Source organism: Sprattus sprattus (assembly GCF_963457725.1).
Source record: "Sprattus sprattus genome assembly, chromosome: 7".
NCBI classification, from domain to species: Eukaryota; Metazoa; Chordata; class Actinopteri; order Clupeiformes; family Clupeidae; genus Sprattus; species Sprattus sprattus.
In genome coordinates, this window is record NC_137926.1 from 20,068,898 (window position 1) to 20,094,703 (window position 25,806).

Sequence of the window (25,806 nt, forward strand, 5' to 3'; positions counted from 1 at the left end):
TCTTGCATTGAAAAGACATGATATAGAGATACTGAGCATATATCCTATTCATCATAATCCTCTTTTGACAATGTCTTGCCAATGTATTTATTCTAATTGTAAGAGACATAACCCATCACTTTTAGCTGTATTCATGTGTAAATTAGTGAACAAAATTGCAGATCCAAGTTGATAAACTTTTAGTTATGATTTTCTTAAACTTTTGAGAATGTGTGTATACTGATAAGATATTAGGGAAATACATTATAAAATGTTAAATATGCCTTTGTATATATTTCTTTTAAAGAATTGTAAAGTTTGTAACTTTTCATTATTTACCTTCAAGATATCAGGACAAATGTACATGCAATTTTGTAAATATATTGATTTGTTAAAAGCTTAACATTGCATACATTAACGCCAGAATGGACTCTTATTATTTGGACTGTACATTTTTATTTTTTATAAAAACAGTTGACACAACAGCACCAAACGCTTACCTAACGCACAGGATCAAAAAGTAGTCTTACTCTTATTCTTTCTTTTTCTTTTTTCCTTTCTCTATCCTCTCTCTCTCTCTCTCTCTCTCTCTCTCTCTCTCTCTCTCTCTCTCTCTCTCTTTCTCTCTCTGTCTCTTACAAACATACACACACGTGCACCCACACAAACTGAGACACACTACACACATTCTGAATTATCAAATGATAATTGAGGAACAGGTATGTCACACACCAGGCAATGCATTATCTCTTTGAATCAGTCATCTACAGAAATCCATCTAGTTTTATAAGCTGTGAAATTCTTAATGATAGGGTTGCAATAGCTCATCAGAAAAAATAAAGTGTTAATATGAAGTCTCAGTAGGAGCGGGGTTCTGGGGGATGGGTGTCCACGAAGGAGTACTGAGTTGTCTGAATAAAGGTATTGAAACCTTTGGCACCTTTTCATGTGTTGCTGTGATATACTATTTCTACATTTGAAAATGTGTGTTTTGTGTTGCGAGTTGGCCCTGGCTAACCTGCTTCGAGAAAAATCCCCCTTCTGACCAAGACAACTGATGAACCTGTACGTGATCATAACGAGGCTGTTCTATGGGTGTGGGACAGCCAGTGACAGTTCCAAGGTTCACCAGGATGTTCACAACATGTTTTGTTAAATAATATGACTACAAGCAGTTTTCTTATCACACTCTCAATTGAGTTGTCTGTTAAGGCAGCATCAGGTTACCTAATGGCACCACAGCAAAAGAAAAAAAAAACATTGTTACATTTATAGAAATGCAGAATACCACGAAGAAGCAATTTTTGCCATTCTTAAGAATCTTATGCAATTCGAAAACAAAAGGACCCAGATATCAACCCCAAGGGATTGGGTTGTCCTTCCTGTAATGCACTGGAGCTGAAACCATCTCTGTACAGTCACAGAAACGATAGCCTGAGCTGCAGGCTGTCACACAAGCACAGGAATGTATCCTGTACAAACAATCACCTCTAGTTACATCACAGATGTGTAAAAGCCTTCCCCTGTGAAGTAATGATTGCCTCAGTCATTTTTGCTCAGGCATACATGTGCAGAGAGGACAACTTAACAAGTCAAAATGAGAAGAAAAGTATTTTCTAAAAAATATATTTATATACTGTATGTATATTCCACCATTCCATTGCCATCTGAGCTGCAACATTTTGCAATCTCAGGATGGTGTGTCCAGAGCACTGTGCCCTGTCCCTGTGAATGAGAGCCTCATGTCCAATAGCCTCTTGGTGCTTGACAGAGACATGACATTCTGCGTCAACCCAGCCTGCTAAATGTACTATCAGGGCGGGGCGGGGAGAGGGCACACTTCGCTTGATGGCAATCGATGGTCTGCATAGCAATTCACAGTTGAACTTACATAATGAGTGACAACGGTTGTTGACCCTCCTCTCACTATCTATAATAGCCATCTCTTCCTTACTTGTCTCTTCAGATGGAACGTCAGACACGTTGTCTGTCACATTTATAGTCAAGGCCACAGTTGTGTGCAAACACCAGCCTCTGGTTTGCACCAATCTAGATATAGATGTCCAATGTTAAAACAGGACTAGGTCATTTATTTCTGGAAGGAGAAGACTCTAAGTGATATTCCCCCTTTTTGGCTTCCTTTCCATCTTTACCTCAGTCTGACCACTTTGGGGATTTCCACAGTCTTGTGCTTGGCTGAGCCATCCCCCACCTCCCCAGTCTTCCTGACCACCTTTGGGCTGGACGTTATCCTTCTCACAGTCTGGGGGCTGCCTGTCCCTTTCCTCTGCAGCTGTGGGCTGGACGAGCCGCCTGCCCTGCGGTTAAGCAGGGGGCTCCTGGAAACCTTCATCTTGCTGGGCTGCAGCAGGGAGTCCATGGGCTTAAGGGATCGCAGGCTCATGAGTCCGCAGTAGTAGTTACATTGATGCTGGGTGATGAACTGCTCAAGCACCTTCGGGGAGGATTCCTCTGTGAGACCTTGATACCTGGGACACAGACATAGATAAGTTAGCATCAAATCACAATGTCAAAGGGATTGATCATTAAAGGTCAGTGGCAGTTATGGCTCTTCTGTACGACTCCATTCTGATTGCTGTGCTCTGATTACAGTGTTAGTCCCAACACTCCCTGCCCCCAATAGTTCCCCAATAATTTAGATTTACTAACCCTTTAGTTTTCGTGGCAATTCTGATGTTGGTGACTTTCATATCAACTCCTGAATGTAAACAGAAATAAATCAGAATATTAATTAATTTGTTAATTATAATATGGTATATCCACATACATGTATGTACCGAAATCGCTCGGCAACAAGAACTTTACCTTCAAGCTGGGTGACCAGCAAGTTGCCGTTTGTCCAATGGTAAATCCAGTGCTGGAATGCGCTGCACTTCTGCTCCACTTCAGAGATGGTTCTGGTGACCAGGCGGCCAGACGCGTCCATGAAGCAGTACCGGAGGTACACCCCCTTCAGTTCTGCCTCCACCATGGCGTACGGAACAGTGTTGGCCGGTCGGTACATCAAGTAGACAGGATTCACTCTGTGTTTATGAAGACGCACCCACGTGGGCAGAGGTGCATGTAGAGACACAGGCACATGCAAATGGAAAACATTTAGGGTGTATTGTGTTGTGTTTGTTGTCGAACATAAACATGCAAAGAAATTTTAGGACATTTATATGTAAAAACATGTTGAAAAAGGGGACAGAGCAACACTGTCTTTTTACTGAAACAGCAACATAACATTAGTGAAGTGTGTTTACAACCATATTTGGTCTTTGGCAACAAAACAACCGACTGCATCTTTAAACATTCACTTCAAATTAAAGGAACACACTCTCTAACTGAGTCATAAATAAAGAGTGCATGAGGATTAGTCAAGGTCTTATGTGGCAATCAACCCAATAAAAATGTTCAGGAAATGTTCACTTACTCTAGTGCAGGGCCAAAGTTTTCAACCACCCGAGCCTCAGCAGCAAAGATTTTGCAGTACTCTCGGATTATGTTTTGCATTCTGCATAACTGAAATGGGAAAAAATATCTTTTTTGAAAGATGATGAAATCATATCAACTCTGAGCATACAGTGGTTGATAAACATGACACATGACGTGAACATGACATATTTTGTATCTGCATTCCCGTCACAAAAACCATCGCCACCCTAACTATGACTGTCTTGTAGTAAGTTATGTATGAACAATAAAGCTTGTGATCAGTTATACTCCCCGTTCCCTCAAAAAAACTGTAAGAGCCTCAATGAAGTTTCAGTTCCAAGTTTAAAGAGAAAGAAAACAACAGTGGCAGAGAGTAACATACCTGCTTGGTAATCACCAGGTTTCTCTCGATGAGTTGGCTTTCCTCTTTGGTCCCGTATGCGATGAGGTTGCGCACCTTCGCGATGCAGGTGCTCCCTGACTCAAATATGGGGTCCAGTCCGTAGATGACCTTAACTCTAGAGGCCTTGTGGGCCCAGCCCTCTCCAAGGTGCATCTCCTCAGTCATGATGCGGCCGAATTTCTTTTCTCCCCAGTTACCAGGATCTGCCAGGCCTTTGGTGAACATCAGCGGAGTCATCTCGATCTCCTCCCCAACTGTCGGGGAGGGAAGACACAGGCAGGGGATGTAATAGGACTGTTTTTTTAAGGTTGTCCCAGTGACTGGACAAGATCAGAGATTCCATTAGCCACCGTAAACCCTTCCTTACCTTCCAAGTCATCTCGCAAGAGAAACTCTGCCAGAACTGCAAAATGGAAAATAATAACAGTAAGCTTTCCACATCAACTGGATATCAAAAATAAAGAATATTCTTTAGTACAAATGTATATGGACACACACACACACACACAAACACACACAAACACTTTGTGTAGCAAAATGGAACAACAGCTTCAGAAATGTATTTTAATCTGATTTACTGTCAGTGCTGAGCAGGATGTCGGTGGTGTCTGTGCCGTATTCGTTCTTGATGGTGCAGGCATACACCCCACAGTCTTTGCTGGACGCCTGGACGATGGCCAAGGCCACCTGACTCTCATCTCCAGCACTAGGGAGGGGAAAAACAGTGGCAGTTCGTAACCACAAGAGGGAGCTGCAATATAGTGAAGTCACATGCTTCAGTAAAAACAGAAATGAGTAATCATGTGTAATCATGTGTGTGTGTGTGTGTGTGTGTGTTCGTGTGTGCGTGTGTTTGCGTGTGTGAGCACATGTCTCTATATATGTGTTAGTAAGTGGGAAAAAGGTTATCTGAGTGTTTTTGTGACTGATGAGTCACATTCACAAGGGTGCTGCATTTTCTCTTTCTCTCTCATTCTCTCTCTTCCACCCTCTCTTTCCCTCTTTCTCTCTTTCTCCGGACCGTGTAAGGGGTTGTTTCACTAACGCAGCACAGCCGGTGACACAGAATTAGACTTTAACACTCTCTGTCGATGGCGAAATCGGTGGGCATCAGTTTACACTCTCTCTGTCTGCCCAGAGTTTCACCTCCTTGAGTCACAGCTGAGGGGCCCATGGTCACAAGGGATTGATAACTCTCGAGTGAGAATGAGACAGCGACGGCGACATGGCTTTGGATGCTCCGAATGTTATAATTATATCCTATTCATCTTCAACACATTTTACCTTTTCATATATAGCGTCTGCTTAGTTGGGCATTCGCTCCCTACACTAATGTCTTGACCAATTAACTTGGAGGAGGCATTGCCTTTTTTATTTAGAGGGCAGTTTGTGTTTTTTCTTAAAGGGGAAGGACATGTGGTTGCTAAATCCACTCTGAGGGTAGCGGGTTGTGTGTGTCACTGGATTGACTTGCTGGCACAGGCCCGAAGGTCAGGCCCTGCAAGGCTGTGCAGGGATTTACCTTCTTTTCACCTCCAACAGCTCCTCCTCGTCCCGGTACCATATGATGGTAGAGTCGCTGAGGACGTTGAAGAACTGGCACCACAGCTTCAAGTGTCCGGTGGCATCTGAGAAGGGCTCTCCCCTGATCTTGCGGATAACTTGAGGAGCTGTTGGGAGACATTGAGATAGAAAGGAGGAGGGGGGGTGAAGTTGGGTTGTAGGGCTGGGGGATAGTGGGCAGGGTGTACCCCGCCACGAGCAACAAGGTAAAGATATACTGTATACTGTCTAATGTTACCACTTCCACTCTGTCTAGCTTCTGAATCATTCACCCTGGGTCTAAGTCACAGTGACTGTGCAGGCACCTGCTGCCTCTGTGTTTTGTCAACATCATCAGGGACTCTCGGGTAATGTTGAATTCACACCGTAAGAGAAGTAAAAGAAAACTGGACGCTGTAGAAACCCTTCCTTAGCATATTTACACATACACATTTATTGTTCACTCATGAGTTCTGTCCATAGAAGCAGGGAAAGTGATTACAATTCAGTACTTTTCATATTGTTTTCTAGCACTGCCTTCATATTCCAACAGTTCTGAATGAACTAGTTGTATTGAGGACAAACTGTTTGGTGAGTGCCTCAGGTGCCCTAGACAGCATTCATAATTAGCTATAGAGGCAGCACACATGCCTGTAGCAAGGTGCTAACACCAACAAGGTCACAGGCCAAATTCCTTGGGTGCACACATACTAAATGTACACCTCACACCTGAAATAATACCTTACTTGAACTGTGAGTCATTTTGGGGAAGGGGGTTTGGTAAATGAGGGGTGTTTTAGTTTTAGTAAGATCATTTCGAAACACTGTCAATGACTTAAGAATATATTAATCAAGTGCCTTGTATTAATAATTATCTTGAATGAATCATGTGGAACATGGCTTTTCTGTGTTTGTGTGTGTTTGTGTGTAAATTAGATTTTTAGGTGCTGACGCCAGTTAATCTGCATATGTGTAAGACATACAGTGGGGAAAATAAGTATTTGACCCCCTGCGGATTCTCACACATTTCTTTGCAAATGGCCAAACTTGCGAAATCGGGAGGGGGTCAAATACTTATTTTCCCCACTGTACATGCGTAGGTGAGGGAACCTCTTGTCTATGCTTGGGTGAGCCCAGAGGTGATAAGAAGGGTCGAACTGTGCCTGTCCGACCCTGTGTAAAACTGACATCTCTGCATTTGATAAGCGCAATTGGGATGAGACAAAAGGTCTTTTAGTTGAGCATGGCTATTCTTGCAGGTATCAGAAACATTTATGGCGTTAGAATTAGATAATTCTTAAGTCAATAACAGTATTTTGAAATTATCTCCATCATCTTTTCATACCTTTGAATGGATCCAGTTTCTCAGCAGGTTTGGTTTCAGTCTTGGCTGGCTCTGTTTCTTCTGGAGTTTCCTGTACTTTGGGGCGCTCCAGAGTGTTCCTCCTGCGACTCAGTAAGGGAGACCGCTTCTCCATCGGTGGGGTCTGTTGTCCAGGGTGGGCCTGAAGGTATGTTGCTCTCCTAGACAGACTGGGAGACATGTAGGGGGCCTCTCTCTTCACCTGGGCCTCTGGCGATGCCAGGCGTTCAGCTTCTTCCGCTTTTGCTTTGGATAGGGATGCAGGGAAAGTGATTACAATTCAGTACTTTTCATATCGTTTTCTAGCACTGCCTTCATATTCCAACAGTTCTCAATGAACTAGTTGTTTTGAGGACAAACTGTTTGGTGAGTGCCTCAGGTGCCCCAGACAGCATTCATAATTAGCTATGCCTGTAGCAAGGTGCTAACACCAACAAGGTCACAGGCCAAATTCCTTGGGTGCACACATACTAAATGTACACCTCACACCTGAAATAATACCTTACTTGAACTGTGAGTCATTTTGGGGAAGGGGGTTTGGTAAATGAGGGGTGTTTTAGTTTTAGTAAGATCATTTCGAAACACTGTCAATGACTTAAGAATATATTAATCAAGTGCCTTGTATTAATAATTATCTTGAATGAATCATGTGGAACATGGCTTTTCTGTGTTTCTGTGTGTTTGTGTGTAAATTAGATTTTTAGGTGCTGACGCCAGTTAATCTGCATATGTGTAAGACATACAGTGGGGAAAATAAGTATTTGACCCCCTGCGGATTCTCACACATTTCTTTGCAAATGGCCAAACTTGCGAAATCGGGAGGGGGTCAAATACTTATTTTCCCCACTGTACATGCGTAGGTGAGGGAACCTCTTGTCTATGCTTGGGTGAGCCCAGAGGTGTAGGGGAAGGGTCGAACTGTGCCTGTCCGACCCTGTGTAAAACTGACATCTCTGCATTTGATAAGCGCAATTGGGATGAGACAAAATGTCTTTTAGTTGAGCATGGCTATTCTTGCAGATATCAGAAACATTTATGGCGTTAGAATTAGATAATTCTTAAGTCAATAACAGTATTTTGAAATTATCTCCGTCATCTTTTCATACCTTTGAATGGATCCAGTTTCTCAGCAGGTTTGGTTTCAGTCTTGGCTGGCTCTGTTTCTTCTGGAGTCTCCTGTACTTTGGGGCGCTCCAGAGTGTTCCTCCTGCGACTCAGTAAGGGAGACCGCTTCTCCATCGGTGGGGTCTGTTGTCCAGGGTGGGCCTGAAGGTATGTTGCTCTCCTAGACAGACTGGGAGACATGTAGGGGGCCTCTCTCTTCACCTGGGCCTCTGGCGATGCCAGGCGTTCAGCTTCTTCGGCTTTGGCTTTGGATAGGAAGATCTTGCGCCTTGCTCCTGAGGCCAGCTCCTCGGGGGTGGCAGAGGGGATGGGCGACGGGCTGTCTTTCCGCCTCAACCTGGGGCTGCTTTCGCAGCTCAGGATAGATGTAGGTGTGCTTCCTCCGCTGTTCTCATCCCCTCTCCCCTCCGAGTCCACGGTTATGGCTGGTATGGATGTCACCGTCTGACTGTCGAAAAGACCCTTCGCCATCAAGCGTCGCAGGCTAGAAGGGCTCATCATGGGGGACAATGGGGCTGTCACTGCAAGCTTCTCCACAGCTGGTTTATCTTTCCTAATCTGGTCCACACTGACATCATGCTCTTTAGGAAGGTCCATTTTATCTGTGCCAGATTTGCTAATTTGTGGTGTTTTGGCCTGTAAAGTGGGCACAGGGATCATGAGGTCAGTCTCTGCTGGCTGGAGGATTCTCAATGGCAGTGCAGACACACTTTCAGTCATGGATAATTCTTTGGCTTTTGATACCTTGCTCTCCTGATCAATGTTGTTCTTCACTCCCCACAGCATAGCAGTCAGAGACTCCATCTCACTCTCTTTTGTATCTACTTTTATTATTTCAACACATGTGGTGGCAACAGGTGGAGGCACAACTGCTGGCTTTTTAGGAGGCTCTTCCTGTGGAGGAGTAGTGGAAGCAACACTGACTACAATTGTATTATGTTGTGCTTCATGTGAAGGCGTGGCATCATCCGCTTCAGCAATGTTTATTATGGGAATGGAGGAAGAGTCTAATTGTCTGCTTGTCTTAACAGGCTCTGGCTCTGTTCCCATGCTCATCCTTTCTCTCTCATGTTGTTGCACAACTTCCTGCATGTCTTTCACTGAAGGGAGGATACCAACATTCTCTGTTCTTTTAGGCGTGGGTGAAACAACCGTTGCACTGGGATCCACTATCATTGGGTCTGATAACTGAATTGCATCACCCTGCAATCCTGCCGAATGGGACGGCAACGAATCTACTGGCTCTGGCTCTTCAGGTTCAGTAATCAGAATATTGATTGACGGCATATTTACAGGCATTTGGTCCTGTGTCTCCTCATCCACAATGATTATATCAGGGATTTTGCCTGGTGGTGAATATGGACCGTCAGTGACTGTAACATTCTCTTGACTTGGTGGTTCTTCACAGATTTCTGTGGTGTCCTCCTTTGTTAAACTGAGAACTTTTCTCTCTTTCTCAGTGTCCATCTCTGCTTGCAGCTCTAAAGCAGGAGGAATTATGACTGGTGTTGCCACCTGATAGTCTGGCTCCTTAGGCTGCACTTCTGGTGGCTCTGCAGTGCACACTTCTGCCTCCATTTCCTCTTCCATTTGAACTTCCACTTCAACTTTCTCAGTTGCAGAACTATCCAATTTCTGACCCTCAACAACTGAGTCTCTGCTTCCATCTTTGTTAAGTCCTGCACTCTCTACTCTAACATCCAAATGAGGAGTAACACTGGAAACCTCTAAAACACCTCCCTTATAATTAAGGCTCCTTTCTTCTAAACTCGTCTCCACTTTCTTGGACTCACTCTCTTTGCTTGCCTTCTCTTCACTTTCCTCTACACTCCCCCCAGCTGCACTAGATCCCTCTTCTACGACAGTTGTACTGACATCTGAGCCACTTTCTGCTATGGCAGTGTCACCCTCTAACTCTGATTCACTTGGCTCCGGTCTCTCTCCTGAAGGCGAGGTTGTGTCTGCTCGCTGTGTTGTGTAGTCACATTCCACCACACTTTCATCAACACGCATTTCCTCCTCCTTCTCGGGTTCTGTTGTAATGGGAAAATGCGGTGTGGTTCCATGACTGTCTGTGCTCTCCAGGTTCAGCGCCACCTGACCTTTCAGGGCGTGCCCCAGGGTCTGTACAGACTCCCCAGAGAGGCCCTGTAAACTGAGCATACCTCCGGTGTCTCCTGTGACAGGTTCTGTGAAACATGCCCGTTCCTCAGTGTCATACTCCCACACAGCAGTAGCTTTACCCTCCTGTACAGGACTCTCATACCTTCCTGATTGCGCATGGTCATCTAAGGCCTGGGGATACAAATAAGGAAACACAAGTGTTCAGTACAGATTGTAAACACATAAATGCTTCTACAAATACCAAAAATAACTTTGACGACTATAAATATGTCTGCATTGTGGATCATAATAACATTATGAACATTTATGAACACGTGGTGTGTCATGAAATTGCATCATATTATAAAAGATGAAAAGCAGGTCTATATAAGGTCTATAGAGAGGTCTATATAATCACCATGTCTGTAGCCGACTCAAGGTCACCAGAGTTATATATCTATCTCTATCTATCTCCTTGAAATTTCTATGGTTTTCCATGGTATTTTATTAAAACAGGAAGATCATACACAGCCCAAAGACTCACAAACCATGGGAACGTACACTACTGAAATCATATAAATACATTTAGTGTCACAAATATTTCTAGGCACTCCTTTCCAATTGGTTAACATTCTTTGTATTTTCAAAACCTTTTTGTAATGAATGATGGGTTCCTAACAGAAATACTAGCATGCAATTTTATGAACACTGGAGCCATCCCATGTCAAAACAAGCTAATATTTACAACCTGTCAATACTTTACAACCCCCTATCAGGTGTTAGCAGGGCTGAACCATGTCACATGTGCTTAACCATGTGTGATTTCAATCAAAAAAAAAAATCTGGAGTGGTTTGTTCCATTGTGGGGTTTCAATGTGGAGAACTTCCTCTTTTCTATAAAACACAACCCACGCCTACACACGGTATCTGTCTTTTGTGTTCACCTTCAATAATTTACTTGACAAAAAGAGCAGTTCAAAAATGTGACTAGAATTCAAATTAAAGTTTGGACTGGGCTACTGACGTTGGTCTTGTTGATTAGCAGTAGGGGATTTCTCATCCAATTGAACACAAACCTGTGGAGAGCTTTAGTTTTTAAAAAAGCTTTAGAGAGGCACAGGGATTCCAGTCATGATTCATGGTATTGGTATGCTATGCAAACAAAACAGGAAATAACTGAATATTGAATTGCTTCCTGAGGCTTTCTGCTTCATATGATCTTGTTTCAGTGTACTAGTATTTTTGACAGGTTGATTCTGTGTCCGTAAAATAGGTTTGTGTTTTAGTTTTAAATGAATACTAAGTAAATATGGAGATTCAGAACCACTTCATTATATATCATATCATAATTTCTCAAACACTCAGCCACCTGTTATTAAGCTGCTTAACGGACCTTCTGGTAGATCTTTCTGTGCTGGTCTTGTGCTTTCAAAGAATTACTTATTACATATTTTCTAAAGTGTTAAATGCCTTCAAATTCTACCTATGTCCTTCACTTTATAGGGTTTATATAACATCAAGACTATATTCCCCGGTATTAGATATGCATTGGAGATAGACATTTCAGCTGACTTGCTAGTGTGTAATGTGCTATATATCAGGAAAGTCTCAATCAGAGTTCCCACACTCGCACGCCATGTGAGCGGTAACTCTCGTATGGACAAGTGACAGACTGAAGAGTGTCTTAGATGGAGGACTTACAGAACCCTCTCAATGCCTCTTTGTATGGCAAGGCTGCCCTCCAAGCTGATGAGGAACAGGTTTATTTAAAGACCCGGGGAGCAGCTAGGAATCTGGACAATGTAAAGAGGTTTCACAGCCATGCTTAGACGTGTGTCCCAGAGTTTTCGGCCATCTACTGATCACCACACATTGTCAGCACAAACTCCTTAACCCCAGAAATACTGTCCAAATGGATCTATTTGTAACCTTTGCAAATCCCCTAATGTCTGCTCCACCTCAGACCAGCTCTAGCAAGTCTATAAATGTTTTACAACAGTACATGGTTTCTCTAATATCCAACCATGAGGGAACTGTCTATAGCACAATGCGGAACCTGAGAGGACAGCTGGTATTAAGTGTTCGTCTGTGGGTATGGGAGTAAGTGCACGGATGTGGGCAGGTATCCTGGTCCTCCCACTGTATTGTGTGGTGTGTTGCTGGAGCATTTCAGTGACGCACTCAAAGACATGCTCTCACCCGTAGAGATATGAAACCCAGCCAGCCAGGCTGACTCACGCTCTCTTGGCTGAAAGTTTCCTTAAAGGGCCAGCATATAGTCTGGCCATGAGTGAATTTAAAACCCTGGAAGAAATATTTTCACCAGCCTTGTGAGGCTTACCACACTTTTGTATTTGGTGTTTTCATATTTATTTCCGCATATTACAAGATTACAATACCCCCAATTTTTTTTTTTACTATAATATATTCAAAAAAGTATTTGTAACTTTATTCACTATCTAAAAACTTTAGATAAGCTAAAAAGTATCCTTTCCTATGGCCACGGTTTTAGATCACCGGCATTCTCACACAGACACACACACACAGACACACACACAGACACACACACAGACACACACACACACACACACACACACACACACACACACACACACACACACACACACACACACACACACACACACACACACACACAAACACTCAAAGTCAGATTCAGATTGGTCAATCATATTTTCCCTATACTACAGTGCATGTTTAGCAGACATAATTGATGTCATCTTGGCCTGGCCCTGGTGTCATCAAACTGAAGTCTTGTCACAGAAATGTACTGTCTATTAATATACCACAAGTGCTCGTTGGCTACACGACAGGGCTCTTTCTCTCTCTCTTTCACTCTTTCTTTCTCTTTCTCTCTCCCTCTCTCTCTCTCTTTTGGGTTTTCATGATAATGGTGCTTTGGTGCTTTATTTACTGTAATTTCTGTTAAAGTTGCACATCACTCGCAGCTGAAGGGACAGCCTGAAACTAAATGGAGGGCCCTCCTTTCAGTGCCTGATGGGGTGTCGCCTTCATGGATGCTGTTGTCAGGTTACCTCAGTGGCGATTGCTACATTGCTACAAATAAACTTGTTTCTAGATTCGATGCATTGCCCATTTTCCCGTATTGTTATATCACTGATACCGTGTTTCACCTTTTCTGTGAATGTATAAGACAAGCACCATTATTTGCTGTACTGGGAAAATTGCCTATGAAGCTGGGCTTCATGTTGCAAAACTGTCTTTGTGCTCAGTTGTGGGAACATGCAGGCTGGGCATGAGTGTTAAATGATGGCCAATTTATTAAGCCATCCTTAATTCCCACAAAGCAATAAATGATTGATTAAATCGCTGGTGGAAACAAGAACAGACATGAAGTGCATATTCTACCAGCAAACAGATCTTGGATCAGGTCAGGGAGAAATGGGGTGCCATAAATGACTTTGGGAGGCTTGTTTTCAACTGGTTAAATTATTATTTTCAGTGGTGTTTTAAATAAAGGGCTTTAAAAGTCAAAAGTCTCTCTCTCTCTCTCACTCTGTCTCTCAGTCTCTCTCAGAGCAGCTGCTGGACAAAAGTAGAAGAGCCAACGCCAACTCACCTCTAACTGTATCTGTGGTGGAGGTGGAGGTGGAGGTGGAGGTGGAGGTGGAGGTGGAGTTAGAGTTGTAGGTGAAGGCACCTCCTTGGGACTGGGACCCACCTCCTCCGCGCCACCTGGTGTCTCCTCCTTGGCCACCAAGTGTTCTTCAGTGGAAACCTCTGGTGGCATTTGGGGAGCTAGGGAGAGATCCTCTGTGTCTGCCCCTTTAATACCATGGTTGTTAAACGACCTCAAGCTTTTTGGCAACTCTGGTGTTCTTGAACCCTCAGCAACATCCTCCACAGTTTTGTGGCTTGTACTAATGGGTTGTTCATCACCCTCAATTGCTGTGGTTTGTTCAGCGGGTACATAACAGGCTTCTGTTGCAGTGGCTGGTTGCTCTGAATACACGGGAGGAGTGTAAGGATAAGGATCTGGAGGAGCCGGAGGGTAGTCCCTCTCCCAGCTAGTTCCATAGGCACTCTGGGTCTCCTCGGGAGCCTCTATCGACTTGCTCTTGCTCTTCCCAAAGAAAATGTCCTTCAAAGAGGTCATCACACTGGTAAAAGTAGTCTTCTGTTGGGGTTCTGAATTTGACTTCTTCGAAGATTGCTTGGATTCTGCTTTTCCTGCTGTTTTCTTGGCTTCCACCATCTGTCTGGCTCGCTCCATCTCCTGAGCCCTTTCTTTTTCTTTTTCTCTTTCTCTTTGTGTTTGTTCTGCTTCTTCTTTTCGTAAACGTGCTCTTTCTTTCTCAAGTTCTTTCTCCATTTCACATTGCCTCTCTTTCTCGTGTTCTCTTTCCTTTTCGCGTAGCCTCTCTTTCTCGTGCTCTCTTTCCTTTTCGCGGAGCCTCTCTTTCTCGTGTTCTCTTTCCGTTTCGCGTAGCCTCTCTTTCTCGTGTTCTCTTTCCTTTTCGTGTTCGACTTCTTTTTCTTTCCCTTGTTGAGCCGTAGCATCCACCTCCATGGATGTCTGTACCATCGCAGAGCTTTGTTTGTCCTCAATTGCTTGCGATTGTAGCGACTCTGACAGGTATCGCGCCAGGCTCATGTCTTCCTCGCTTGTATGTTTTTCATTTCCGGGGCCTGAATCTGTTTGGCCACTGATGACCACAACCTCATCAAATCCATTAGAAATCCTGAGCTTCTTTTTTCCCAGTTTTTCTTTAGAAGGCAGCTTTGTAGTAACTATGTCCACCTTGTCTAGAACATGATTGACCTCCTGATTGCCATTCTCTTGTATCGTGTTAGAAGTCTTCATGGTAGCTGTCTCCATGGCTTCTCCGTTGGTTTCCTCAGAAGGTGTTTCGACTGCAGCTGCTGTGGTTTGTTCAGCCATCTCCTCGGCGTCCTGGGCTGAGTCGGAGGTGTGGAGAGAGACAGCGTCTCCGGGAGTCCGCCGCTTCCTCATGATGCGGTCCTGGGTAAGGATGGTGAGCTGTTCCTGCTGCTTGTTCTCCTTCCCAAGGCGACGGCTTTCCTCCACCTCCCTCCGCTTCTGCTCCCCCTTCTGCTTCAGCTTGGCGAAGAAGCGCTGGTGGATTTTGAACTCACTCATGTCACCAACCTCCAGGACGCCCGAGGAGGAGACTATGCCCTTGCTGTTGCGGGCAGATGCCTGGTAAATGGCTGCGTCATCCACTGTGCAACTGCAAACAAGCATAGAGACAGAGGGAGCAGAGTTACTGATCTTCTCTGTGATTTCATTTTCTGGACACCAGCTGACTCTCCATTTTAATCTGGCTTGGAGTTGGTACCTAATGCTGGGTCTGTGCCAGAAAGAGCTACTATCAAGGGTAACTACTTAAATGCTCTTGTAAGGGCAAATGTTACACCCAGGATGACGCACTGGTCTAATGAGCGTCGTTTAGCAGTCTGTGCAAGTACGGCAATCCAGAGTATTCTCATTGTAGTTCCACGTTGGTGGAACGAACTGCCTAGCACTACCAGAGCAGGGGCGTACCTCTCTATCTTTAAGAAGCTTTTGAAGACCCAACTCGCAACAGAGCACCTCCCTTCCTAACTTGCACTTCGACTAGTACTTAACTAGCAATTGAATATTCCTGCACTTATTTTTTTCTATTTCTTATGTAAAACAGAATTTATTGTTACACTAGGTCTCTATTGCTTGTAGCTTGAATGTTCTCTCCCTTTTACGTCACTTTGGACAAAAGGGTGTTAATTGACTAAATGTAATGTAAAAGTATCAAGAGTACCCCTCTGTGAGTTTCTGGTGTGATTCATGTAGAGGCAGAGCATATACAATAACAATGGCTTAAATACTCAGGTGGGACAACTACAATATCTATATTCAGTTTAATGTACATAACCTTGATTACCAGATAAGCTAGTATGTATTTTAATGATTCATGTTTCATTTAACTTTGGTTTCATGTAAGCTCATTAAAGTGATAGGGAGACTTTGTGACTATGTTGATGAGTTAGATATCTTGGTACTTACTTATAAATATGGAGTGTATGTGCTTTTCCATTGCGGGCGATTTCATACTTTGGAAGGCCGCAGTACCTGTCCAGCTCCACATCATCCTTATACCACGTGAGCTCAGGGGCTGGGTGACCTGAGAAGACAATGTATTACTGTAACTACCTTATAGCCACCAGCAGCACAGTTGGCTCTCATAAAAGCTATCTAAATCTTGAACTGATGTATTTCAGTGATAATTTGATAAATTAATTCTATAAGATCTACCTTTGCATATTCAAAGAGCACAAAACTAAATAGTGAATGGCCTGGTTGGACCATCAAGTGTGTTTATCTCTCCTTCACATGACCCAAAAAAAATAATTGACGATGTTATAAAAACTAACCTCCTACAAAAAACTAAAAAAAAATCATAATGTTACTTAAAGTACTATGCAAAATTAGAGCCCTCGTTATTATTGTCTTTATGTCAAGGCTTTATGACCACATCCACTTAATTGTTAAAAAAAAGAATTGTTGCTTTTTTCATGTCACCGAAGTTTTAGCATTTCAACCTTTAGTAACCTTGCAAGTCATAGCAATCTGACTAAATGACACAACCACATATCTATGTCACGCATCACTTTAATAAATCAGTGAATGTTTCTGGATATTGCATCATTAGCTTGTGCTAGCCAGGATGCATGCAGGGAGGCCATTCCAGTCCCTACAAAATATTTGTGTGAAACGAGAAAGTTTACCTTTCCCTGCTGGGGTTACATGTTTAAACCCTCTACATGTGTTTCTTCACTTCTTCCCCTTTCTTTAAAGCCTGTTAAGTCACCAACCTAGAGTTGGTTTTCAGTGCAAAGTAATCTGAAACGAGCAGTAACTTCCTGTCTCTGACTCTCTATCCTCTCCAGATGGGAAACATCCTTGTTAGCAGAACTTCAAGCATGCCATCTTACAAAACATGTGTGCATTCAGTATGCTGATCACATAAAATCAAACTTGCAATCACATACTTTCATACCCTTTACAAAAGGCCCGCACACAAAATATTTACCTGCTTTTTTCAGGAAGGCCAATGACATTATACATAACATATAGTAGTACCTGTTACTACGCAGGTGAACTTTACATTGCAAGTCTCTGACACTGCTTTTGATTTCATGGTTGTCTCAAAACATGGCTGTGTTTCCTCAGTCAGCTGAGACATCACAGTACAAAATGTACTCCTGGAGAGAGAGGGAGAGAGAGAGAGACAACACCCTCAAGTCCCTTGGGTTGACCTTCAGCAGACTCAAACACCCATCTTGCCCCCTCCACCCCCAACCCCCCACTCCTGCCATACACGCACAAACACACTAACAGATATAGGACACACACAGACACAAACACAAACACACACACACACACACACACACACACACACACACACACACACACACACACACACACACACACACACACACACACACACACAAACACACACGCACACGCACATACACATACACATACACATACACATACACACATATAAACACACAGACATATAGACACATGCACACACATATACATTTTTCACATAAATACATGTATTCAAAAGATCCTGTGGCTTTTCTTCTCATTGTGGCATCAAATGTGAATTTATCAACCCCATGACATCGACAAGGCTATTAGGTTAAACATGAAAGCTATCTTTCTTTTAGTATTATTATTAATATTGTTGCTGCTGGTAGGAGACTCACAGGGGGGGAAAAACAAGGCAATGGTTAATGATTATGGCAGTGTGGGACAACATTTCCCCCCTCGAATTCACTATTCCCACTGGACACAGTGTCTTTGGTAAAGCAAGAAATTGCAGTCAATCACAAGAATGTACAAATGCAAAAACAGACATATAAACTATCGGCGCAGGAAAACTGCTTGGTTAAGAGCGGGTTTGTGGTTTCGTCATTATGCTGTCAATTAACAGAAAATAAGACAATCGCTGGGGTTTAAAGTTAGGAGTGGATCGTATATTAGTCTGGGATTGGATATTGTAAAAGTATGCATTAAAGTTACCTCGATGGCCTGTAGTTTGAATACCTGTGACGTGAGTAGCTATTCAGAGAGGAGGCAAACCAAGAGGCAGCTTATCAGACAAACCAGTGATTTGATCTCACTAACAAATCCATGATGTTCGACGTGGCATTCAAGCTTTGTTTGAAACGACTTTTTTGTGTTTCACATTAATGTATCTTTAAGAACATGTACTATTTGCAGAAATCACGTCATGTGGGTTCTTTGGAGCATCATTCTCTAAAGAAGTTGGTGCTAAATTAAGGAGTGGCTTGCATGGTGTTTTTTGTAAACAGGCATAATGAATAGAATATTTGATCCTCTAGGTTTATATAATATTCTGAAATATATTGAAATTCTCACTGCACCAGCATCTAGATTTAAGATCCGAGACAGTACTAGACCGTGGACCAACTCATAGAACAAACACTTTGCAAAATCCCCTCAGAGATTGAGATTATCAGACCTTTACCCCTCTGGGTCCAAATATCAGATCAGCTGCAAGTTGTAGGCTACATTACTGGTGCACAGTATTTCACATCAATCAATGTTCTTCCTCTTATCACGCCAAAATCTAAACTGAGTTAATCCTGGGCTCCTGATATAGCTATTTGTGTAGTGTGATTCATAGTTTTTTTACCACTTAATGTATGTCATTTACACACATAACCACAGACATTCATATTAAAAAATGACATGTACATAATCAGTCAACTGATATTCCATTGGGTCAGAGTGAGGACATTAGTGTAGCTGTACCTGTTTTCTGGCCGGACATTAGAGAGGTAGTTGCGGCTGTCTGCTCGGCTACTGGGGGCCGACTCTTCCTCACTGTTGGCTCTCCCATTGCCCGAGTACGAGCGAGTTATAGGCCTCCGAGATGTCATGATTCACAAAACCAATTACGATATAAAATAAACAACAACAAGCAAACGTTTAGTTCCCAAAGGCTGCACCAATTTCTTTCAGGGGAAGCTTGATATTATTCTTCTGAACAATACAAGACTTCTGTGTTATCGAAGCCCCCGAATCCTTTTTAAAGCAATGTCCTCTGGTGTTGTTTGGAGCCTCTGGAGGGAGGTTATTACTGTGAAGGGAAAATAAAAATATACTACTATAATTTCATAGTAATTTACATTAGTAGCACCATTTCATGTCCTTTGCGTTTCTGTAACTGCTAAACTAAAGTGTAGGCTAATTCTAATGACAGCTAATGTTTCCCTTTGGAAAACCTGTTGCACTGGAGAAAGTTATAAATAGGTGTTGCTGTTAGGCTGTGGAGTTTTCTTTGTACTGCGGCTGCTCATGGTGACAAATAATACATGTTTACATTACATTGCAGACACATTATCTTAAAGACACTGACATTGATGATTCCGAATACAATGTTGTGAAGAACTCACCATTCGTGTTTTTTGCGCTGTCCTCCGGAGGCTGCTGTCCCAGTACCAAGGCACTGCAATTGTCAATCATAGGCAAGCATGTGGTGCTAGCAGGGCCACTATTTATAGCAGGCCTACAAATAGGCACAAGTGCACATCACATTTTCCGAAACTGGACGTCTGTGAAACAACTTTAGTGGCCAAATGACGAACATTTCACCACCGTTATCAAGTCACCGACACCCTATTTCTTGTCTCACAGCATTCCATCAGAAAATATAATTTTTAAACCAAAGGCAACCAGTGGCTCGCCTCACTATGATAATGGACCACAATGGAGACTTATTAAGGGGTTCGTGGATATGTCCGTGGGCCGTTTGTTTCATTCGGTGAGCGCTGGTGCCCCTAGTTAATTAGGACAGCCCCCTTCACATGATCTTGCCGGTCTGGTCACAACACCCCCCCCCCCCCCCCCCCCCCCCAAGAGGGTCCGACGTTTGGCCGTCAGTCCGCATTGCCTCATTTTCCACACATAAAAGAGCTTCGGTTACACGCAACAAGTTGACAGGGATTACATTTATGGTGGTTGTCACATTTTACAAACAAGACTTGTTGTTCAACATCACCTTCATCATAATCGAAAATACCCTCGATAATAATGTCAAAAGAACATGAACTAATATCACCAACAGCAGCAATAATAATAACAACAACAAAAGGCAAGATTCTAATGATTATTTTTACTATTAATAGTAGGCTACTGATGTACCAGAATGTGTCTTAGTCTATGGTCTAGTAGTCTTTTCCGCCAAAAAACAGATAGCCTATGTGTATTAGGCTACTTAGTTAACTACCTTATTCATGAACATTTGGGCTACACAGTGAAAAAAAGAGAGCGAGAGAGGGGGGGGGGGGGGGGGGCGTTGAGATTGGTGAGTTTAGCACTGCATCTGCATCTGATCAAATCTGTTATTTTTCCACTAAGAAAGTAAAAGCCAATGACATATACTATTCCTACGTCGTCAGCACTGTTATCGGAGCCTGTAGGCTCTCCTATTCGAATCACCACGGTAGAGAGTGGGCGTGATTGTTCCGGGAAAACAGTTTTTCCTACATGCAGTGAGTTTTGCTCCCGTTATTTTAATTGTGAGTTTGGCCAGTTGGTGTCATTCTCCCCATCAGCAAACGACGAGTAAGTCCACTGCGGATAAGTAGCTGCAATTTGTGAAGAGTTACGGTGGTCGATATGGCAGGTAAGTTATCGATACGTCAGAAAAGGGACAGGAAATACAGACAGAAAGAGGAGATTGAATTAAGACGAATTTGTTTATGGCTACTTTGTGACAATGGAGACCTTCACTTATTAAGCTGTAATGTGCTCATTCACCGATCGTTTGCGGGCTCTAGTCTACCCGTGACACATCCTAAGTCTGCGTGATGGTCATGTGTATAGTTCGGTGGAACATTGACTGTGATTATATGTGTTTGTTGTAGGATTTGAAATAATTATCGGTCAAAGCATCCACAGAATTATTTATTTTGTCATTTTCTTCTCACAGACATTAAACGGTTGTGATTATAGCCACACTGTTATTCCGTAGACACACACTTGCATTTACATTTCAGATAATAAAGACAGGGTCTTACAATCTACATGTCAGTTGCTGTGTCAAATCTACATCATAGTTTGAATGTCAAAAGCTGAAGGCACTCCAGTCAGTTTTTACTGTTTGCTTTGCGATACATGAAGACCCGACCGTTATCAATTTCTGTTAATCCATGTCAGCTTTTTTATGTCAGTGTCTTGAGTTCCCTAGGCTATTGCACCGTACTGAAGAGATAATTGACGTCTATGAATGACAATACCTATTGACTCTGCTCTACTCTGCTAATATCACAACTATTAACTATTTAGCAACCATCGCCTCTGTCTGTTTTAATTTCCTACAAATATGGAAGTATGACAATGGACTTTCCCGTAGGTCTATTTTACTAAAACAGTCAGTTCTCACCTAAACCAGTCTGTTGACTACTTGCACACACACGCACACGCTCATGCGCACGACCGCACGACCGCACACGCACACACAAACACACGTGCGCGCACGCACTCACACCATACGGCAAAGCATACAGATAGAATTACCATTTTAGAGCTGTGCATTAATTGTGTTAACAATAAACTGTTGTGATGCTCACAGAGTTTACATGTCCTTGTCTCTCAGCAAGCCATGGTGCTGGACTAATGTTAGACAGATCCCCCCAGAGGAACACTATTTCTGTGGATGTCCCACCCTGCCTGGTCTACCAAGAGCTGTTGAATATAACGATAGGTGGTGAGTTATGTCCAAAGGCTAACGATCAGAAACACAACAGTGTGGTAGACACACAGTTTGGTTTGTTCTAAAGATCTCCTTTACTTGATTGACAGGTATTGTTATTGTGGGGCCTCCTGTGTCTGCCACCATCCCACCGAATTACCCAGTGACCTTGAAGATTCAAGCAGAGGGACATGGCCGTCTGGTTTACCAGTGGTTCACATTTAAAAATGGAGAGGTATGTCTGTTAGGCAGTCAGTGGCAAAACTTCCATTTGAAAGCGATCATCTACTCACCCTATTCCCTAATTCCCCTTTTGCCATTTCCTATTGGGAGATGGAAATATTTCAGACCACTATTTGTCATTAGTGGAGTACTGTTTGCCACCAGTATATGTGGGAAACAAATGTTTTTTTCCCTCTCTACTTTCACTGATTGATATTTATTCTCTCTCAAACTGTATGGTGCAGATCACTGAAGTTCCAAATGGGACAGGGGCAAACCTGGTGGTTTGTATTAAGAAGTCTGGACGCTACGTGTGCCGAGTAGGAGACAAGCACTTCAATTGTGTATTTAGCGACTGGATCAAGGTTGACATCCTGGACAGTCCTGCCACAGGTATGGCACACAAGTTTACTAATATCAATGAGTTCATGAGTATCAAACATACAGCCTTTCTGGATAATATTTCTCTGTGTGCTAGACAGTGCCAATCACACACATTTGTACTTGCATTTAACTCGCCTCTATTATTATTTATTTGTTTTCTTGCTGAAGGTCTCCCCTTAAATTGGGATGGGACACCCCACATTGTGGTCCACCCCGAAACTCTAAAGGTCAAGCCGGGGAAACAGGTGACCCTAAACTGTGCTGCCTTCGGTATACCCCCTCCTAATTACCAGTGGTACCGAAATGGCTGCATCCTAGAGGACCGGACCACTAAGGCGTTCCAGGTATGATTACCCTGTAGACGGCAGCTTGTGAAATATTTACACAAGCGCTGAGGTCATTGTGTTTGCTCACTTGACACTAATATATCTTGCTGTTTGAGCTGGCCGGTGGCCATTTATCCATCAGCAAGCTCACGCTGAGTTTCCAGTAACCATGTTGAAAACCTGGTTAATATTTAACTTTGCCTGTGATTTATTTGCAAACATTGGTGTGTGTTGTGTAGGCCTGGTGCGTAGTGAAAAAGCATGAGACGTTTCTTCTTTTTAATAGATAGAGAAGGCAAATGATGAGCATGCTGGTTCATATCTCTGTTGTGTCACAAATGTAAATGGGGAGTCCTGGACAGAAGCGGCTGAAATAGAAATTGGTAAGACCAAAGAAGATTTTACCGTTTGCCAGATAAATGAACCAATAGCCATATTTTCCTCAAACTATGACTGGAGAGACTTGTGACAGAACTACTTTGCTTAATTCTTGAAATTTTAAAATCAAGTCACGACATAAAGTTGTCCCCTCAGGACTTTTAGGAATGTCTTTGTTCCGCGTTATCTGGTTTCTGCTCACTGGCAAGTTGAGCACCTCCGAAACCTTGTTAACACGCTTCAAGATCTGTGTTAAAAAACAAGACACCCTGGTTGTCCAAAGTTCTCCACTGCTGCCCACTCCTCCCTGTCAGCTTGTGTATCCCATGAAGTGGGGTTTTCCACTCGTGTAGAAGACACAGCGGTACTTCCCCTGTTTCTTGAAGCTGACTTCAGTCTGAAGATGCAGAGGAGTCAAATAGCTAAGATTGTTTTCAGGCACAAAGTGACCGAAAGTGAAACTGCCACTTTGAATGCTAGCTTCCCCTTTATTATGTTGCCTCAACTTGTTTTTGTGGGAAAAACAATGATTTTATAAATATAATTTAAATTATATTTTTGAAGAATATTTATACATACAAATATGTTTCACATTTTATCTTTGGGGGAAGGAATGTTTAGAGACTGCTTGTAGAATGAACTATGGGTTGCACAATGTGGTTAGACTTCTTTTACATCTGTAGTCATCCAAAATTCTTCTTTCTGCCCTATAGTGCCTCTTGACCAAACACACGTCTTCCGTACGTCTGCAGGTAAGCCTCAGTAGTAATGTTTCAGTTGCCCAAAAATGGTTAAATTCAGGCAGCCAAATGAGAGCATTGTAACTACAATCTGTATTACTTTTCACAGTTCAACCAGTGTGTGGCTTTTCAATACAGTGGAGGGAGTTGTCTCTTTTCACATGGCTTTTGTTGTGTGTTCTTCAGCGACAGACAAAGTGGCTCTTCTGATTGGGAACTTGAATTACTCCCATCACCCTTCCCTCATGGCTCCGACTATGGATGTCTACGAGCTTGCTCAGCACCTTCGGCAGCTGGATTTCAGGGTGGTGTCTCTGCTGGACCTCTCCAAGGAGGAAATGAATGCTGCCATCGAGAAGTTCCTGCAGCTACTAGACAAGGGAGTGTATGGTAAGTCACAACGCAAAGACAAATGGATTGCTATTTGAGGGCGGAAGTCTTTGGGATAGCTGTTGTATTGTGATTCCATGGGGGTGAGCCCATGAAGTGATTACATTCCACATGGTCAACTTCCTCTTTCCACTTTCGTTAATCTTTTTCTTGGTTTCACAAGAGAACAAATCAAAATCTTGTTTAACAATGTGCAGAAGGCCCCTTCATTCAATAGTTTCCTTATAATTTAATCTATTGGACATTCTTGCATCCATTATCAAGGAATTACCAGAAAAGCTTCAGTTAAACATGTTTTCAGAATTTCTGGTGGTTTCAATTTAATCAATAGCCCTTTTACTTAAAGGCTGTCTGTCGCTGTTTACGTTTACCAAATACATAGCCACATTAGCCACATATGTTTAATTAGTCTGCCACTGTCAATCTATTATATGCTGAGTGTACTTTAGCAAGAGAACACACTCCCACACACAGTCACTCACTGACTAACGTACACACACATGCAGCGAGCACGAGTAACGTGTGTGTACAGTGTAGCTGCCGTTTTTTTCAATTTGTGGTGAAGTTCATCCTTTTCCGCTCATCAGGCCGTATCTACAGTGTCATGGGCTGTCTGTACCTTGGTAGTTGCTGTGGGGAGAATGTGGTTCAGCCAAGAGAAGTGTTGGAAACGAGAAGCGTGGGCCTGCAATGTGGGTTTGCGACATGCCTTGCTATGTTTAGCCATTCAGCCGAAGCCCTGTCGCACTTTTAACCCGACAGATTTATAGTGTCATTGCAGAGGGCATTTTACTGAACCACCTACATAGGTTTCTTTCCTCTCATTCTGATTGTGTGAAGTGTAACGCCTGAATTGAGTGAAACAGTGACTTTTTAAGAATTTCTGTATCATGACTCAGAGAATATTTACCCCCTTTTATTTTTAGAAATATTTTATGGTTGCTTTAGTCATAGTGTTTGTGTTGAAAGGAAAGTGTTAGCCAAGAATTATACAATCTTTGCTTAGACTAACAATGTTTTACTTTAATGTAAGTTCCCTATGTCTAACATTACACTGAAGCCATAGTAGAATTGCCTTTTTCAACAAACAAATCAGTTGAAAATGTACAGTACAAAATACCATTCAGCGTACAGCAAACGATGCAGAAGTCAGGCTCCACTTTTTAAGTGTAGTCCCTCATCAAAAGAACCCAGGTTTATTTATGACTCTTCGCTTACCTACTTTGATGCAACAGTGTGGGCTGCATGCATGCCGTGACCTTGTTTTTTTTTGCCCCCTGCATTTCCTGTCAGCACTTTGCTGTGTTTGAAATACTTACAAAATTCATGACAGCAGCTCAACACACAAACCTTTTCTTTTTAAAAAACATTTTTCAAACTAGGGTGCAAATCTAAAAGCAAACAATTGTTTTGCTGTATGGTAATACATTATGCTGTATTACATTTTAGTGTGGTTGCTCCATGTAAGACATACGTAACAGATTGGGGGTTGGGGCTTTCCTTCTCTTATGATCTATCGGTTTCCCGCAGTCCAGAAATTAAAGAGAAATTAAACTAACTAACTAGCTAATTAATTAAGTATAATGCAGCAATCTCTCATGTTTAATGGATTCCAGTGAATCAGCCACTGAGTAGTGCTACA

At 42.7% G+C, this 25,806-nt stretch overlaps 2 protein-coding genes across 6 annotated transcripts in view; one reads left to right on the forward strand and one right to left on the reverse strand.

Annotated features, from left to right (window-relative positions):
- Nucleotides 1-425: 425 nt before the first annotated feature.
- alpk3a (alpha-kinase 3a) lies at nt 426-19,768 on the reverse strand. 4 transcript variants are annotated; one of them, XM_080841948.1, is made up of 16 exons: nt 19,425-19,768; nt 18,781-19,108; nt 18,025-18,063; nt 17,074-17,195; nt 15,997-16,114; nt 13,552-15,184; nt 7,832-10,145; nt 6,708-6,971; nt 5,343-5,490; nt 4,399-4,526; nt 4,188-4,223; nt 3,800-4,074; nt 3,416-3,504; nt 2,806-3,023; nt 2,650-2,698; nt 426-2,468 (listed from the first exon to the last, which is right to left on the reverse strand). In XM_080841948.1, the coding sequence occupies exons 2-16, from the start codon at nt 18,906-18,908 to the stop codon at nt 2,129-2,131; spliced, it is 5,901 nt and encodes a 1,966-aa protein (XP_080698074.1). In that variant the 5' UTR covers nt 18,909-19,108; nt 19,425-19,768; the 3' UTR covers nt 426-2,128. The 4 variants fall into 4 exon arrangements, with proteins under 4 accessions (XP_080698074.1, XP_080698075.1, XP_080698076.1 ...); XM_080841949.1 differs by lacking the exon at nt 18,025-18,063; XM_080841950.1 differs by lacking the exon at nt 6,708-6,971.
- A 799-nt stretch (nt 19,769-20,567) lies between these two features.
- Nucleotides 20,568-25,806, forward strand: part of malt3 (MALT paracaspase 3) — a 12,077-nt gene continuing 6,838 nt past the window's right edge. Inside the window, exons 1-8 of one of the 2 annotated variants that reach the window (XM_080842270.1) lie at nt 20,568-20,656; nt 21,629-21,739; nt 21,835-21,959; nt 22,192-22,339; nt 22,499-22,674; nt 22,943-23,039; nt 23,748-23,786; nt 23,961-24,164. In XM_080842270.1, coding sequence (XP_080698396.1) covers nt 20,650-20,656; nt 21,629-21,739; nt 21,835-21,959; nt 22,192-22,339; nt 22,499-22,674; nt 22,943-23,039; nt 23,748-23,786; nt 23,961-24,164 — 907 coding nt within the window. In that variant the 5' untranslated portion in view covers nt 20,568-20,649. The remainder of the gene's footprint in view (nt 20,657-21,628; nt 21,740-21,834; nt 21,960-22,191; nt 22,340-22,498; nt 22,675-22,942; nt 23,040-23,747; nt 23,787-23,960; nt 24,165-25,806) is intronic. The other variant, XM_080842271.1, reaches the window with a different exon arrangement.

Coding starts and splice junctions, on each gene's coding strand:
- alpk3a (XM_080841948.1), bottom strand. CDS start 18,908: ATGACATCTCGGAGGCCTATAACTCGCTCGTACTCGGGCAATGGGAGA. Junction 17,196..18,024: donor TCAAACTACAGGCCATCGAG/GTAACTTTAATG, acceptor CTCTCTCTCCAG/GAGTACATTTTGTACTGTGA. Junction 3,505..3,799: donor ACCTGGTGATTACCAAGCAG/GTATGTTACTCT, acceptor TTCCCATTTCAG/TTATGCAGAATGCAAAACAT.